Source organism: Octopus sinensis, linkage group LG11, assembly GCF_006345805.1.
Source record: "Octopus sinensis linkage group LG11, ASM634580v1, whole genome shotgun sequence".
Classification (NCBI taxonomy): Eukaryota; Metazoa; Mollusca; class Cephalopoda; order Octopoda; family Octopodidae; genus Octopus; species Octopus sinensis.
The window spans coordinates 8,546,815-8,565,297 of NC_043007.1; the positions used below are offsets into that span (position 1 = coordinate 8,546,815).

An 18,483-nucleotide genomic window follows, 5' to 3' on the forward strand; every position below is an offset into this window, starting at 1 on the left:
CTAATAGCAGAAACAGTTGTAAGCTAGTGAAGTTCACTGCATAATGTTTTCTTTCTTTGTCATTTATTTAATACCACATTTATGTCTTGCAAGTTACTTGGTGACCCTGCCGGTGCAGGTGCCATGTAAAACACATCCAATCCACACTGTTAAGTGGTGGGCATTTGGAAGGGCATCCAGCTGTGAAAACCATGCCAAAACTGACCTTGCCTATGCTGGTGCCACATAAAAAGCACTCAGTCTACTCTGAGGTGGTGGTGTTAGGAAGGGCATTCAACTGTAAAAACCATGCCGAAACTAACACAGTACCTGGCCAATGCCAGAATGGAAGATGGATGCTAAATGATGGTGATGATGATGATGATATATATATATATAATCATTTATATTTATAATCATAGAGAAAACATGAATGGAAAGAAAGGAAAAGATTCTTTAGCGATAGGGAATAGAGAAAAAGTCAAAAAATATTGTCGCACCTCTCTAACAGTAATTGAATCATCAACTGCATTTTTAAGAAAGAGATTCACAGCACTAAGAGGGGGTTGATGATCAAGTCGCAACAGGAGATTTAACAGATCAACAGTAAACTGGTGGAACTTCCAAGCTCTGGCAATAAAAAGAGAGATTGTGCAGGTATAAAGAGATAAAAGAAAAAAAAAAGCATTATTAAGACCGACCCTTTAACATTTAAACTGGCCATAATTGGCCCAAATATTCTGTTTTTGGTTCAAACTGGCCAGATCTGACCTCTTACAACTACTCTACAATGTCATTCTAGAAATAAAGAATCACATCATTGAAATCTCAAAGCTATGAGATAATACAGGATTAATTCAAAAACCAATGTGACTATACAAGCATTACTTTCAACAGGGTATTCTGAATGTTAAAGGATCGAGAAGATCTAGAGTTAGGAGAAGTGGCAGAGGAGCAGGGCAGATGAAAAGCCGTACACTGTTTAGTTGGGTATTTTTACATTACGAATTTGAATCCGACCAGGGTCAACTTTGCCTTTCATTGTTTTGAGACTGAACTGATGAAATAAGTGATAATGAAATAGTCGCATTAATCTGACCATCTGTGCTCAGCCACAAAGTCCTGGGTTCATGCTCACATTAAGAAGCAAGGTTAATTGTTATTAGAATTGCTATGTAATGGAAGTCTATAGTTATGGCTTACACATTAATCCTGACAACAGCATTAATTTATTCCTGGCCTTTGTTTGACTAGGGATAAAGTCTTGAAAACTTAATTTAAAAAATGAGATCTGGAGTGTGTTTGTTTTTTGGGTTTTTTTTTTTCCTTAGAAAGTATGAAAAATATATTGACAGAAAACATTGCCCACCTCTCTGAATCAATTAAAAAATAATTTAGAAAAAAACAAACAAACTCAATACGTGCTTCAGCTTTCAATTATGAAAACATCAGATTCATGGAAAATGTGCAAGGGATGATAATTAAAAGAGAGTTCAAAGCAAAATGGTAAGGAATGAGAGATGAAAGCAGGTTACATTAATAAGAAAAGTAAAACAGAAAAGTTGGAATAATTCTAAAGCTAGGAGAAGAATGTTAAAAATAAGATAACAGTAAGCTATCTATAGAACTTTAGGTTATCTTGTCAAATTAATAGTTGTACTAAAACTCAACCAAATTCGTCATGACAAGCATAGACTTTGGTCATAATGGTGGCAGTCGCAAAGAAGCTTTACAATTTAAAACCAGTAAAGACAGAATTTCAAATAAATAGACTCAGTACCTCAAAGTTCCAACATTAATCTACCTTGATGTTGAGTAAAATAATATTGAAATTTTAGTAATATTTTGCTCTGCTTTTTATTACATTCTAATAACTAACCAAAAGGAAGAGGAAGAAAATTACATTATTAAGAACATCACTGAAAATAGTTAACCAATAAAAAAAAATAACAGGTAATAAATAAAATTCTTTTGCAACTTACAGCTCACCACTCTCAACTAAAGAGACAAGCTTCTCAGTTAGTGATATATACATTCTGAAAGAGAGAAAAAACAGACATCTGTAAACCTTTAAAGCACTAGAGTATCATCTATAAACAGAATGTTCAAACATGCATGCACAAACACACACACACTGCCAACAACTATCATCACAATCATCATCCTCTCAATCACCATCACTATTTTGACAAACATTTTCCCATGCTCACCTGAGTTGGCAGGTGTACACTCTAACAAGTCACTGTTTGTCATCTCATCTCTGACATTCAACCTTGAGAGATCTAACCAACCGTATTCCTTCTTCCCACATCTTCAAACATGGCAACACCCAACTATTAGCACATAGCACTCGTTTACTATAGCCATCCTTGATAGGGACAGAGAATCGAAGCTTTCCTCCTCTAGATTCTCTGTCCCTGGTCACTCCTTATCCACCTTTCTGTACCTTGAGGGTGTACTGACACCTCATCTCTACCATCTTTTCTTCCTTTCTTGATGGGATAGTCACATACCTCTTCTACCACAAGATATCTTTTCCCTCTTTCCTGCTTTAACCTGTCAACTCCTGGCACAATGCCATCTTCCTCAATTCTGTACCCAAACTCTGTCAAGGGGTCTAATCTTGCAAGTTACCAGGTGATCCTACCAGTGCTGGTACCCCAACAAAAAATGCACCTACATACTGCAAGGTGGTTGGTGTTAGGAAGGACATCAAACCACAGAAGCCTTACCAAAGCAGACATAGGAAACCAAGGTCAGATCCTGCCAAACCATTCGACCCACACCACCATGGCATATGGATATTAAATGATGATGATGGCATGTCAAATGTCCATTCCAATGTAATTCTCTTCCCAGCTTATATCAGTCATTGTCTCAGATCAGCCATGTTCTATATTTCATGCAAGCCAAAGTAATACATTTGTTTTTAACTATTGTGTGATGCCACAACAAAGACACCCACATGACAGACATCTTTTAGTTTTTAGCTTCCAGATATGAAGATCACCCTCAAAACTTTCTTTGGCCCAAGGCTAAATGGAAAACACTTGACGAAGGTGCCACACACTGGGACATGTTTTTCTGTGCACATGCGCATGTGAATGGGTTTGCATGTGCATGTCTGTGAAGGTTGTCATTTCTGTTTCTTCCAAGGAATCATCTGAGTAAATGATTGGTCTCAGGTTTACATTCTCGGCGTACCTTGTCTAGTCAGTGGCTCGGCTTTCAGATTAGCTGAAGAAAAATAAATCTGCTTGTAAAAAAAGATATGGCAGAAGAGCATCCAGCCATAAAAATTCTGCCCCAAATATGAACCCATCCCACCCTAACCCATGCCATCAGAACAAATGCAGACATCAGGATAATATTCTCTTACTCTGTGTCTTGTTTATTTCTAGCAGCTTCTTTTAACACAGCTGTTTCCAATTCCTCAGGTGTTGCTTTTGAATTTTCTGAAACTCGGAGTAACTCTTGAGCTGCTTTGATGCAATTATCAGAAGTCTAAAGAGAAGAGAAGGAAAATATACAAATGAACGATGTGCAAAGTAAAAATATAAGAATTCTGTGATAAACACAAAAAGTACCAAATTTGAGGAGAGTAATAGACAACTTGCTGTGAAAAGAAAAAGGGAGCCTCTACATGGTCACTTGACTAGCTAGAAAAAGCAACCGATTCTCTCTGAAATTACACCCTACCAGCTTGAAAAGAAAGGATGTATATTACATACTGGATGACAGAATTCTGAATATTGACCCATTCTCTAAATGTACAATTGGTGGGATTGAATCTTTTTAATCTCAATTAAGATGAACTGGGCATGTCGTCAGAATGAGAGACAATGAAATTCCCAAAGTCCTTATGTATAACCAATTCCATGATGGAAGGAGAAACAGAGGAGGACTATGGCTAAAGTAAAAGGATAAGCTCAAAGTTAACCAGGAAGTGACAAGAATTTCCCTAGAAACATTTGAAAGAAACAGCTCTGAATTGCAATGAATAGAAGTTCATTTGCTACAAAGCCTTAAAGAACTTTGAATTAAGCCATTTAGATCATCTTTAAAAAATTGAGAGCAAAGAAAGTCTTCAAGAGGCCAGCCATTTTGTCTAGCAAACCTTTCTTATGTCCTGTCTGTGGACTTGTCTTTGTAAGCTGGATTAAATTCTCAAAAGACATCAGAACCAAAACAAAAGGAGACAAAATGCAGTGAGACTGCTTCAGGTTGAAATTAACAGAAGGATCAATTACACAGTATATATACTCACCTCTATTTTAATTGCAGGTGTCTCAAAACTCTTTGAAACTCGTGAATTGACATCATCAATTAGTCGAAGGACTGACAACTCAGAAGAGTGTTGTGCTTTTGCAACAGCTGGCCAAAGTGCATTGAGAACATTCCACTCCCGTTTCACCACCAATGCTTTCGAGACATTACCTTGGATGATGTGAAGGGAGCTCTATCGGGATTTCAAAAGAAATACAGTGAGAGTTAGGGTAAAGGCAAAATGATAACGGTATAAAGAAAGATGGTAGATAATCACAGGTTTAGGCTGACTAAGTTAAATACGTGAAACAATAAGATGAAATATGAAGTGGGTGAGAGAAGAATGAGAAGAGAAGAGGAAGGAGGACAGAGAGGAAGAGAAAGACGGAGAGAGAAAGAGAAGAGGAAGGAGCAGGAGGAGCTGAGAGGTGAAGAGGAGTGTTGCATGAGAGACAAAATGTAAGAAGAGAGGAGAACAGAGAAAGAAGTGGGAAAGACAAGTGATAATATATGAGAGAGAATGCATGAAGAAAAAGGAAAATAGAGAAAAAAGGGATATGGGAGAATAGTGTGATGTTTGTAAGAGATACAATGTAAGTGAAAGAGAAGGGGAGGTGAAGAGGAAGAGAGAGAAAAAAAGAAAATGAATGGCAGAGCGAAAGACTGAGAAACAAAATGAGTGAAAGAATAAAAAAATCAAATATAAACATCAATGAAGGAACATAGCTCAGTGGTTAGAGTGTCAGGCTCACAATCACGAGGTAGTGAGTTCAATTCCCAGACCAGGCTGTGTGTTGTGCTCTTGAGCAAAACATTTTATTTCACATTGCTCCAGTGCTGTAGAAATGAGTTGTGACATCACTGGTGTCAAGCTGTATCAGCCTCTTTGCCTTTCCCTTGGACAACATTAGTGGCATGGGAATGGGGAGGCTGGTACACATGGGTGACTTCTGGTCTTCCATAAACAACCTTACCTCAGAGGGTAACTTTCTAGGTGCAATCCCATGGTTAATCATAACCAAAGGGGGTTTTTTTCTTTATAAATATCAGTAATGGTAATTTATAAAAAAATTTAATTGTCAAGAGGGAAAGTAGTACTGGAACTGACAGACGGGAAAAAAAAATTGAGCAGAGAATTGGAGACTTGTTCTGAATACTTGCAAAGGAATGAACATTGCTAAAAGCACCCAATCTGCAATGTAGCACTGTTAAAATGGACGATTGATTAAATCTATGATTTAATGGGTTGAAGTGATGATGAAGAGAAGAAAACCTTGATAGTATTTAAGACCAAGATAGCACTCATAGACTGACCTTTAGTTTGTGTTCAGGAGCATTGGGATCGGTGAGATTATTCACAATTTCTGGTAGCAGTAAGTTGTAACTGTAGTGGAAGTTCAGGAACATGTGGAATAACAAGGACTGGCCCTTTTTTCGTACCTTGGCATTGAAAGAGAAATTGGAGATGACAGTTATTAACATAAATAAACAGTAATCAAAATATGTGTTTAATTAAGCCCATGTAAGCTTTTCTTGAGGGCTCTAAGCTTGTTACTATTATTGTTGTTCAGCCAAACTTCAATCCTAATTAAGGCTTACTTATAAAGAAGAACTCTATTAACAGGCATTTCCAGTTAGGTTTATTATCTTTAAATCAGGCAGCATTGACCATCCAGCAGTTTTACTTTTTCCCCAGGGTGGTGTACTTCAGACAACATTATCCAAGGTATCCAGTGCAGACGTGATTGTATGGTTAAGGAGTTTGTTTCCTAACCACATGATTACAAGTTCAGTCCCACTGTGAAGCACATTGGCTGAGCATTTTCTACTCTAGCCTCATGCCAACCAAGACCTTGACAGTGGTTTTGGCAAGATAAGCAATGAAACAGATAAAGATGTCTTTGTTAGGGTCACAGGTTTAAAAATGGTATTTTCTGAGCTGAAGGCATGACCAGGATATTTTTATATGATTCTAGTAAAATAATATGAAAATGATCTTTAAAGAGCCAGCTATCCAAAATAATGTCATCATACAGATATATTACACTTTCAATAAAGCCAGGTTGGTCATGCATTAATTAACTAATAAAAAAATTTAATTTTTTTTTTTGTCTCCAATTTGCTTCTATCTAGAAATCAAAGGAAATGACTACTCTTCTCCTCAAACTTTGCTTTTGTCACCTGGACATCAATGTTTTCAAACTGTTTTCCATTACATTTCACAGAGATTCAACATTGAGTTGCTGCAGCAGAAATATCATTATAGCAAATATTCTGCTCAATACTACAGATTTGCTTGTCAGTTGCTTGACTTTAATCACTTGAGCATGTCCCTTAGTAGCTGACAATTTGTGTATCTCTGATCATGAGCGGGAGTAGTGGGGTGAGCATCATAACTATGTGTTGAGAGGGATACGTTGGGGTTTGAATAAATGTAACAAAAGCAAAGTTTGAAGGAAATATTCACCCTTTTTCATACTTTCTAGTGGTAAGCAAATAGGAAATAGCAATTGCTACCCAGGGACAAAATTCATGTTACACAGTGTAATAGGTCTTCTCAACCAGGACTGGCCTGGGGCTAAACAACAACAACATAAAAAAATGCTTAAGCATTGGCCCATAAGCTTCATTATTAAACCTGACAGATCAATGAAAAGACAAAGTAATGAAGCAGTGAATTGTAAAAGACATGCTAGGCAATACCAACCTCACTGTACCTGCTTGTGGAGAGAGCGAGAAGATCCTGCAGTAAAGATCTGTGTGTGGAGGTGAATTTCTTTTTCACACTCAACAACATACGCAGCTGCAAAAAAGCAAAGACTTACTTGTAAAATGATATTAAACATTAGCATTTAAAAGAAAAGAAGAGAAACAGCTCTGTTAATGAGGTTTTGTTGACCAGAGTATATTATCCATTATGCTACAGAATGCTTGCTAATCTCTCCAGCTTTCCCTATCTCTCTCTCTCTCTCTCAGGTAAAGTGCTTAGATATATCTTTCTACTTTTTCGCCTTTGTTTCACTGTCAATTTTTTTTTTTTTTTTATTGTGTGTTTTAAAGGAAACTTGAAGAAAATGTCTCAGGTTGTTTTGCATAATTTTACTTACAAAGAAAGCAATTTTATCTCAGTGGATAACTTGGCAATAATGTTTCCTAGACAAGTAAGGTGTTACCAGGTGGAAAAATTGTTAATGAGGAGGGGAAATGTCTAAATGGATATGGAACTAGTTTTGCAGATCATAGTTTGGCCACAACAGGTATTTCTGTTTGGTTCAAAGAAAGCACTCTATTCTTCATTGTCTTCGTTCATCAAGTGGTGAAGATTCCCTGTCAAACTAACTGAAACAGAGTTTTCCTGTACAGGGGTAACATGTTAACTTTTAAACAGTTAACACAAGCAGAAGCCAAATTTGAACTTTGATTTTATATTTCCTCGAGATCTGCGAGAGGATTAGGATTTTGGCTAACAAAAGGAACAACAGGAAATGGATTGGTCAGAACAGCTGACCAAATGCCTGTGCAATCTTATTACAGCCGATTATGTTTTGACTTGAAATTCCTGTTGAGATCAACTTTGCTTCTTATCCTTTTAGGGTTCAACAAAATGAAGTGTTAGTCAAGTTCTAGGGTCAATTTAATATTCCAATAAAGCATTTTGGATGTGAATTGAATTACGATAGAAGAATATATCTAGGAACAGTAAAACAATTTGCAAATATATTCTGTTTTGAATCTCTTCAAGCATAAAAACCACAAGAATGTAGCAACTATTTCCATATATTATTATTATGAATAAAGTTATTAGCTACACTGGAACCATAGACAATTCTTGGTCTTCAAAAGAGGGATTTGGTTTGCCAGTCAATAATTCTAGATGGCTTTGTGCAATTATTACTTGTTTTATAATAATTACCAACTACAATGAAAGTAAACAATGTCATGTTATCAACTAGCACAGACATTACGACTCCCCTGACATTACCCCTGCGACTCTTTGGATCCACCCAAGCCATGTTCTGAGCAATAATGTGAGTTGAATTCACAGGTTTCTTCGTTTTAACTATAACAAGGTTTTATTCAGTAAAATATAAATATCTCTTTTCTGTTGGAATATATGGAGAAAAAAAGAGAGAGGACAGAGAGAAAGAGAGAGAACAGGGAGAGAGAGAGAGAAAGAGAGAGAACAGACAGAGAGATGAGAGAGAGAGAGAGAGAGAGAGAGAGAAAAAAGAGATGTCAGAGTCTTCTGCTGACCAAATTTATTCTATGAGAATGCAAAATATATACACAACTTCATTTCCCATATGTGGATTTGTGAGTGTGTGTTAAGTGGGTGTATAATTCTGTATTTGTGTGAGTGTGTGTGTGTGTGTGTATGTATGCTGTGTTAGAATGCAAACTGTGCTAGTGTGGTTCTGAAGAAGTGAATGCACCTTGAGTGTGCATTGTTAGTATGCACACTGTGCACTGTATGTGCATGTGTGCACCATGCACACACTAGTGTATGTATTGTGTTAGAGGGTTCATATATTGCAAGTGCAAGTTGGGGATCCTGACCCAGAAGCACACATAACCCACTTTTGTTGTTTGCAAAGGGTTAGTGGCATGCTCAAATCAATTGTGGAGTGCGGTGACCGAATGGGACTATGTACATCAAATATAGAATTTCACAGACGTGACTAAGAAATTAATAAATATCAAAGTACCAACCTCATGTTGTAAGAGTACTCGATCAATTAACAGGGCCCGGACATGAGATTTATAGCCTCCCAGCTAGAAGAGAAAGCAACATAACAAATCATATAACATCACAACTTTATAATCTAAATATATATATATATATATATATATTGACATATAGATATATATAAATATATATACACAGACATATATATACACATGTACATACACAGAAGTTTGATAATACAAACACCAGAAAGAGAACTTAATACGTAAATCATATTCATACATTTAACTGAAAACTACATAATTGAGTCACAGGCCGAGAGATTTATGCAATGCATACGCCAATGCACAAAACTCTTTGTTAATTAATCTTAATTAGTGAAAATTATATATATATATAATTGCCAAGCAAGCGTGATGTCCTGTACGGGACAGTGCTACTGACGTTTATAGCCCCCAGAAAGACATTTCTTCCAGCTGGCTAATGACACACGTTCTGTGTCTAATTAGTATTTGTGAGGGGAGGTCATTGCTCACATCTCTAGCCTTACGTGATAGACACGGACTTGAGTTTCTGGGTGGTTACCTGTTCTCAGCTTGTGTTAATCACCAGCTAGTGATGAAAACTCACTCCACTCGCAAAATACTTCATGCTTTTTCCAGCAACAAACAGTCGCTGATCTTAGAAAAGGAGAAATAAGCTATATTAAATCTCTGAGTGAGATATGAACAGTAGCAATACGGAATTGTAAGATATAATTGCCAAGCAAGTGTGCCATTCTATATGGGACAGTGCTACTAGCGTATATAGCCCCAAAAAGATATATGTATATCTAAAGTGGCTGAGTTCTTTTCAAGCATTGCACATGATGGAGGCAAAGTGGCTGAGTTTCTTTTGATCGTTGAGCCTCACGGAGGCAATGACCAAGACCTTTGGTATTATGTCGTGCTTGAGAAGCAAATCCATCAAGCTGAGCAAAATCACAGTTGTGGCAAATATCAGTGTCTTACGAATTGGCACTCAAGCTGCTGGCACATAAACGCACCGTGGTGTCATACCAGTGGCACATAAAAGCACCCACTACACTCTCGGAGTGGTTGGTGTTAGGGAGGGCATCCAGCTGTAGAAAACCATACCAAATCAGACGTGAGTTTGGTGCAGCCTTCTGACTTGCCTGCCCTCAGTCAAACCATCCAACCCATGCCAGCATGGGCAACAGACATTAAATGATGATGATATATATATGTACACACATACTGGCAGGATGGTGTTGTTAAAAACATTGCTTCCCAATTCTGTGGTTTTGAGTTCAATCCCATAGTGCAGCACACTGGACATCTCCTGATATAGCCACAGGCAAACTAAAGCCTTATGAGTGGATTTGATAGAGGGGAACTGAAATCAACCCATTGTGCTTGTGTTTATGTGTGCAAGCACATGTGTCTTTAGGGTTGTTCATATTTGTGCTTCTCCAAAAACAAACAAAAAAAAAACACTTAGCTACAAGCGGTGAGGCTGTTGTCATTTCTCTCGTCAACAAATCATCTATTTGCTGATGAAGTGAGCCCTTACTTGTAAAAGCCAGATATAGGCTAAGGACAGGAGGGACATTCAGCTGTAAAGCAATAATTATTTCTACTCTAGGCACAAGGCCTTGCAAACTTTTGGAGAAGGGAGCTAATCAATTATATCGACCCCTGCGCATAACTGGTACTTATTTCATCGACCCTGAAAGGATCAAATGCAAAGTCAACCTTGTCTACTAAATCTACTCACAAGGCTTTGGTTGAACTGAGGCTATAGTAAAAGACACTTGCCCAAGGTGCCATGCAGTGGGACTGAACCTGGAACCATTTGGTTGGGAAGCAAGCTTCTTAGCACACAGCCATGCCTGGAAGAGGAATTTTAAAGTTTATTTTAAGAAAGAATGAACAGTTGCATCTTCATGCCAGTCTTCTTTGCCAATGCCATCAGGAATTACAACCGTGTTTCGTGATCTGCTACCACAACAGCTCCTTTATAGGATCCAGTTAGCTCAAGACATCATCAGGAGGAACCACGTCCGGGGTGATATCCAAGAGAAACACAAGCCTGATATAGCATGGCCCTAATGCCATTGTGAACATTGTTGTTGGAACGAAACAAAACAGAGTAGAAACTGCAAAAAACCTTGTCAGATGCATTAACAGTTTGGCCAAGCCACCATCCACGGTTGGTAACATTTCTACTGCTCTTGAGCAGATGCAAGACAAAGTTGAAAAAACACTGAAATTCTATATATTGTGGAACTGAGATTTGGATGGTGTGTCGTCAGCAGATGCCTGCCACAGAGGAAGTCCAGTAGACCGAAATCACATGTTCCAACAGTTCCAGTACCATAACAGATGATTCTTGCTTGCTATGGTCTATGTATGTGCTTTTTTTTATTCATGCGCCCATATGAGCTAACCCTACAGCATTCAGTAGTCTAACTAGACATCCACCTTACATTGGAATATAAAGATTGCCTTTTTGCACAAATACCACTTCCATCACTAATAATTATTTGTGTGTGAATGTGTACATATATATCTTGTTCATTTTATGCTTGACTTTACTATGTTAGATGAATATATTATTGAGGTATTGTTTTACAGCTGGATACTCTTCCTGTCACTAACCCTTACCTGGATTTCTTATTCCATATGTCTTTGAAAGCAAAAACAAAATGGATAATTTGTTGACTGAGGAAATGATAAAGACACTGTTTGTAAATCAGTGATTCTCAGAGAAGCACAAATATAAATATACACACACTTATAAACGATAGACTACTTTCAGTTTCCAGCTACCAAATCCACTCACAAAGCTTTGGTTGGCCTATGTCTTTAACTGAAGACACTTGCCCAAGATATTGTATGCAGGCAAACACACACACACACACACACACACACACACACAGGAATGTGTGTGTGTGTGTGTATACAAATTAAATGAAACAAAAAAAACATACAAATGAAACTGAGGTGGCTGACAAATCAGTAAAGCATTGCAAGAACTAGGAAACTAAAAATGAACAAACAAGGAAGTCATAAGAGGAGGATGATGATGATGATAGAAGAAGGCACCTAGATGCAAGAGGGGTGGGTTGGCATCAGGAAGGTCATCTGGCCACAGAAAACTCTCTGCCCAAATGATGATGATGATGATCTGACATAGTGAGTTTGTGATTTGGTTGTAAATATTAGGTGTAGGATCAGGTGTGACTGTGCAGTTAAGCAGTTTGTGTGTGTCTTCTTCAACCACAGGCTCACCAAACCACTTACATGGCTTTGGTAAGCAAAGAAGCCTCGTGTGTGTGTGTGTGCGCACGTGTGTGCATGCCCATGTGTGAGTGTGTGTGTCCTTGACCTGACATCGTGTGATGGCTGTAAACTTGTAAACGAGCATCACCGTCATACAAGTGGTGTTGTTCGTTGCCAGTCTTTTGTGGGAGACATGTCTAGTCATTGGGGAAATGTTACTTTGCTTGGAAACAGGTGAGGGATTGGCAACAGGAACAATATCTGGCTGAAGAGATTCTACTTCAACAAATTCTGAGCCATTCAAGCATGTAAAAGCAGACATTAACTGAGGACCATGTCTTCATGTAATCTGTCGGCTGTCTTCATCATATTGGAGGACTTGTCTAGATCATTATCATCATCTAATGTTTGTTTGTCATGCTGGTATGGGTTGGATGGTTTGAAAGGATCTGGCAAACGACAGGACTGCTCTGAGTTCAAGTGTCAGCCTTAGCATGGTTCCTAAGACTGGATGCCCTTCCTAACACCAACCACATTACAGTGTGTACTGGGTGCCTGTTCGTGCCATTGGTACTAATGAGGTTGCTGAGTAACTTACAAGACAGGCAAAAGAGGAAAAGGAGACAAGGCTGGTCGGAGCTGGTGGTGTATTTGAGAGGGAGGAAGGGGTGGCTTTATGCCAGGTGTTGAAAGGCTTAAAGTACAATAAAGCGTCAAGCATAGGTATCTTGATATGGAGGAGGTACATGGCTGCCACACATATAGAAGTGGGTGGAGGTAGTTGGGGAGGAGATGAAGATGGTAGTGATGGCACACCAGAGTAAATTCTCAAGGTATAAGAAGAAGGTGAGCATAAGAGAGGATGGAGACAGTGGATCAGGGGATGGGGAGGAGAGTATGAGATGGTTAGACATAAGGGTAGAGGTGAATGTAATGATAGATGAATAAGGGTGGAGGTACAGATTGATAGGAAATATCAGTATGGAGAGAGAGAGAGAAGTGGTTCAGGAAGAAGAGATCAGAAGGTAGGGAGGTGATGTGTAAGGTGTAGGAGTTGTGAGGAGGGATATGTAAGGGTACTTAAATGTAGCTATAGGGAGTTGGGTGTGATGGTGGATATGAGAGGGTGCTGAGAATGAAAGCGGGTATGAGAGGGAGAAAAACAGCAGATATCATTGAACTAAATTATTTCAAAGCCCTTTTCTCAATAAATATGATAATTTGTTAAAAGGTTAATGAATGGAATGATTAATTAAATATGAGAAACAGAAGACCAACATATTAATACGGAAACTGGTATAAAAACAATGGAGGTTATCTTGGCTGTACAAGGATATAGAGGACAAAAGACCTCCATGAAGTAAAAAGCAAGGTTTTTGGCAACAAATTGAGGTGATGTAGAGGCTGGAAATTAATTGCCTTTTTAAAATTTTTCTTTTTTTCTTTTTTTTTTTTTACCTTAGATAGTATTTTTCAGTCACAATGTTTTATCGTGTGTTCATTTTCTGAAAGATAAAGCTTGCCATTCCATGAAGGTCAAGCTTTATACCAGCTGCCAAAGTGAAAACAAGAACACAAGATATGAAGAAACTTCAAAAAACCCAAATCATTTTGTTCTGAACTGAATGACAATCAGAGGGTCAGCAGCCATGTATCTCCTCTATAGCAAGACCCTTATCCCTGTCCATCTATCATACTTTAGCCTCTCAACAGCATAAAGCCACTGCCCTCTCTACTGCAGCCCCACTCAGTCAGAGTATTGGAAACCACACTAGACCTGGTGTCATGTAAAATAAAAAGCATCCATGACACTCTGCAAAGTGGTTGGTGTTAGGAAAAGTGTTCAGCTGTAGAAACTATGTCGAATCAGGCATTGGAGCTTAACACAGTCCTCCATCTCATCAATGGATCCTGTCAAACTGTCTGACTCATACAGGTATGGAACATGGATGTTAAATGGTGATGATGCGAAGTGGAGGATGGAAGGCAGTGGTCCAACCCATTACAGGGCTTCTGACACTTATAAGAGGAAGGCATCCTTGAACCAGAAGCTTGGCCTTATCATTTGCAATTGTGTGGCATCCATCAAAGAGACGCAGGTCCTAGGTGATGGTGTAAAACTGGGTGACAGCATGTTTGCCAACCATGCAGGCTATGAAGGAATTTGAACTTGGAATACAAAGGGCTGGCACACATACCACAAAGCTTCCATCCAATGCTCTTACATTTCTGCCAATCCACTGCCCTCAACTGGATGAAAAACAAAGCTGGCCTCAACAGAATTTAAACAGAGAAGCTGAAAAAATACAGCTGAGCATTTTAACGCCACAGCCATGCTGGTCACTAATTCTTGGAATGAATCCTCAAATTAGAAGATCTACAAGTTCCAACAAACCTGCCAATTCATCAATGATGAATGCCTTTAATTAAAGTCAAGTAATTAATTATGAAATGAGTGGGACAAATACATATCATGTCTAATTAGTAAAGCAGTGTTTGTTTCTAAATTCTCTAAATCTTCACAAATGGTCAATTCTTTCCTTTTTTAAATATTTAATATTGAAATAATTCAGCCAAAATTAGGAGATTTGTTGCATGATGGCACCATGGGCAAAGGTCTTCAACCGTAGCCTTTTGGGTGCAAATTAGTTGACAAAGACGAAATAACTACTCCTAACCGGGATCTATTTATGCCCTTGAGTGCTAAGGTATCAAACTTAATTGATCATCAAGTTAACCCCACTAACTTGCTCCTTGGATGCCTTTAGCAGAATCTAGTTTGTTACAAGTATCAAGATCAAGTCACTTGTCTAAGGATAACTTTTACTCCCTACCCACCGCTATACCTAGACACCCTAAAAAGGGATCAAGGATGCAGCCCTTCCTCTTCTGACTAAACCAGAGAAGAAGAAAAAAGGCAGGTGATGCCTATAAAACATGCAGACCCTCCCTGATCAGAAAAGCTTAGCACATATGAAGTGTTTAATTTGGCAAAGAAATTTTACCAACCCTAGAATGGAAGATTATATAACACATACCTTCATTGACAGAGCTTCTTTCACTGAATGTAAATTCTTCCAGCGTAAATCAAAGTCTTTCTTTACTGTCCCATGGTAAAAGATCAAACAGTCATAAATCTAAAAAAATAATGGTTAAAAGAAAATAGAAATTAAGATGAGAATATTAATAACTGATTAATTGTCAAGGATGATGACAAATAGTGTTATTTCAACTGACTGTAATATTTAATTGGTTCTATTTTTGTTGACCCCTAACGAATGAAATATATTTTCGTTCATGCTATGATGGGTTTTTATAGACTTTCAACACACCATTTTTCTTGATGAGGCTTCTCAGTATTTCTTACCAAATCTTCTTCAGTCTATCTCTACAATAGTAATTCTATCTGCCTAAACTCACAGCAGTTTATTACAGGTCTGTGTATTTAAACCAGTGTAGGTATTCTTCCTTTAAACATCAGCCAATATTTTCTTCTATGTCCAGCCATTAACTCATGCTAGTTATGCTTAAATTTCATTGTAAATTAACAACGCAGATCCAGTAGAACACATTCAAGTCCTTGTTCTGTAATTACTGCCTGTCTCTCACCATTCCGCAGCCATACTTGCTTCAATGAATCCTTCTAAAGTCAATAAATTAGAGTAGGTGTCAAGAATTAGGATGAATCTAACCAACTGTTTTGTTCCATACTCCCCAGATATTTGGTCTTGTTTCAAAGAAATGAATATTACCAAAGAGAAATATTTTCTGTTATATTAATGTGTGTGCGTGTGTGCGTGTATGTGTGTATACATGGCTGTGTGGTTCACAAGGCTTTGGTCATTGTGGATCTGTATTAGAAGATACTTGCCCAAGGTGCCATGCAATGAAAGTGAACCCATGACCATGTGATTGGGAAGCAAGCTTCTTAACCACACAGCCACACATGCAACAGCTGAATTTGAGATGTGTTTCGTAAAAGAAGACCCATAAAAATAAGATTGACAGCTAGTAAAAAGATATTCTTATATTTTTATTTTGTTACATTAGAAAGCACATCACGCAGAATACAAACTGAATTTAAAAGAATTGTAAAAGAAAGGACAAAGAAAAAATACAAGAAAGAAACAATGATGAGAATACTTACAGTAATGATCTTGAGAAGATTTTTAGTATCATCTTCACAGTGGGTCAGGAGATAGTCTGAAATAATTTTGAAAGAGGAAAACTAATTAAAAAAAGGATCATTTAAATAAATTTTAATACTAAAATACTTGATTATATGTCACGTAAATGACACCTGTGAATTATAGTCATGGTCATTGCAGGTGTCATGTAAATGGTACCTGTGTTGATGGCATGTAAAAGCAACCCTTACACTCCTGGAATGGTTGGCATTAGGAAGAGTATCAAGCTGTAGAAACCATACCAAATAAGACAGGAACATGGTGCAGCTTACCATTTCAAGCCAAATTGTCTAACCTATGCCAGCATGGAGAGTGGACGTTAAAGGATGCTGCTGCTGCTGCTGATGATGATGATAATGAAAAATTATCTCTAGATATTTAAATATTTAACTGTGGTTTTCCTTTCTTCTCTTCCAGTTTCCCCTTTTTTTTGACTCCTTCACCACCACTTCAATGCATCCACCACCTATAATGAATTCAGGTGTGTGTGTGTGTGCGCATGTACATGTACAGACATACACAATACAAAGACATATACACCGAGCTGGACTTACAAATAAGTAAAAATAGAGTTCTCATTACATGGAATAGAGCTCCTTCAATTATTCAAAATTCCATTCCATTCCATTGCAACTCTGAGTTTCCTGTTTCCATTTTACCCCAGGAGTGGCTGTGTGGTAAGTACCTTGCTTACCAACCACATGGTTCCGGGTTCAGGCCTACTGTGTGGCACTTTGGGCAAGTATCTTCTACTATAGCCTCGGGCAGACCTCGGCCTTATGAGTGGATTTGGTAGATGGAAACTGAAAGAAGCCCGTTGTATATCATTATCATCATCGTTTAAAGTCCGTTTTCCGTGCTAGCATGGGTTGGACGGTTCGACCGGGGTCTGGTAAGCCAGGAGGCTGCACCAGGCTCCAGTCTGATCTGGCAGTGTTTCTATAGCTGGATGCCCTTCCTAACGCCAACCACTCCATGAGTGTAGTGGGTGCTTTTTACGTGCCACCGGCACAGAAGCCAGTCAAGGTGGCGCTGGCATCGGCCACGTTCGGATGGTGCTTTTTCTGAACGTAGCCGATGTATATATATATACATGCTACATGGCAGTGAAACATGGGCCGTGACTGCTGAGGACATGCGTAAGCTTGTGAGGAACGAAGCCAGTATGCTCCGATGGATGTGTAATGTCAGTGTACTTACTCGACAGAGCGTTAGTACCTTGAGAGAAATGTTGTACCTAAGAAGCATCAGTTGTTGTGTGCAAGAAAGACGATTGCGCTGGTATGGTCATGTGGCGAGAATGGATGAAGATAGGTGTATGAGAAAGTGCCAATCCCTAGCAGTTGAGGGAACCCGTGGAAGAGGTAGACCCAGGAAAACCTGGGACGAAGTGGTGAAGCACGACCTTCGGACGTTAGGTCTCACCATGGAAATGACTAGAGACCGAGACCTATGGAAGTATGCTGTGCGTGAGAAGACCCGGCAAGACTAGTGAAGCCATAATCCGTGGCCCCTACCTGGGACGTAGTCAGTCCACCTGTGCATACCTTCCTTCTTGTGACACTTGTGAAGACCTGTTGAGGCAAGTGAGAATCGAATCGAATCAAATCAAATCAAATCGAACCAAATCAAAATAGATGAACATCAATGGAATTTGTATCCTTGTGGTACCAGTGCCGGTGGCACATAAGAAAACCATCCGAACGTGATCGTAGCCAGTACCGCAATGACTGGCCTCCGTGCTGAGGGCACGTAACAAACACCATCCGAGCGTGGCCGTCCGCCAGCCCCGTCTGGCACCTGTGTCGGTGACACATAAGAAAACACCATCCGAGCGTGGCCGTCAGCCAGCCTCGTCTGGCACCTGTGTCGGTGGCACATAAAAAACACCATCCGAGCGTGGCCGTCTGCCAGCCTCGTCTGGCACCTGTGTCGGTGGCACATAAAATCACCCACTACACTCTCGGAGTGGTTGGCGTTAGGAAGGGCATCCAGCTGTAGAAACACTGCCAGATCTGACTGGCCTGGTGCAGCCTTCGGGCTTGCCAGACCCCAGTTGAACCGTCCAACCCATGCTAGC

The 18,483-nt window shown here is 39.0% G+C and overlaps 1 protein-coding gene across 1 annotated transcript in view; it reads right to left on the reverse strand.

Moving 5' to 3' along the window:
* LOC115216980 (proteasome activator complex subunit 4) overlaps nucleotides 1–18,483 on the reverse strand; it is a 121,576-nt gene that overhangs the window by 30,770 nt on the left and 72,323 nt on the right. Inside the window, exons 24-32 of the mRNA XM_029786464.2 lie at nucleotides 16,364–16,419; nucleotides 15,255–15,353; nucleotides 8,956–9,018; nucleotides 6,953–7,048; nucleotides 5,560–5,685; nucleotides 4,247–4,438; nucleotides 3,359–3,483; nucleotides 1,962–2,015; nucleotides 480–609 (exon numbers count right to left, since the gene is read on the reverse strand). Of these exons, the coding sequence (XP_029642324.1) occupies nucleotides 480–609; nucleotides 1,962–2,015; nucleotides 3,359–3,483; nucleotides 4,247–4,438; nucleotides 5,560–5,685; nucleotides 6,953–7,048; nucleotides 8,956–9,018; nucleotides 15,255–15,353; nucleotides 16,364–16,419 (941 nt within the window). The remainder of the gene's footprint in view (nucleotides 1–479; nucleotides 610–1,961; nucleotides 2,016–3,358; nucleotides 3,484–4,246; nucleotides 4,439–5,559; nucleotides 5,686–6,952; nucleotides 7,049–8,955; nucleotides 9,019–15,254; nucleotides 15,354–16,363; nucleotides 16,420–18,483) is intronic.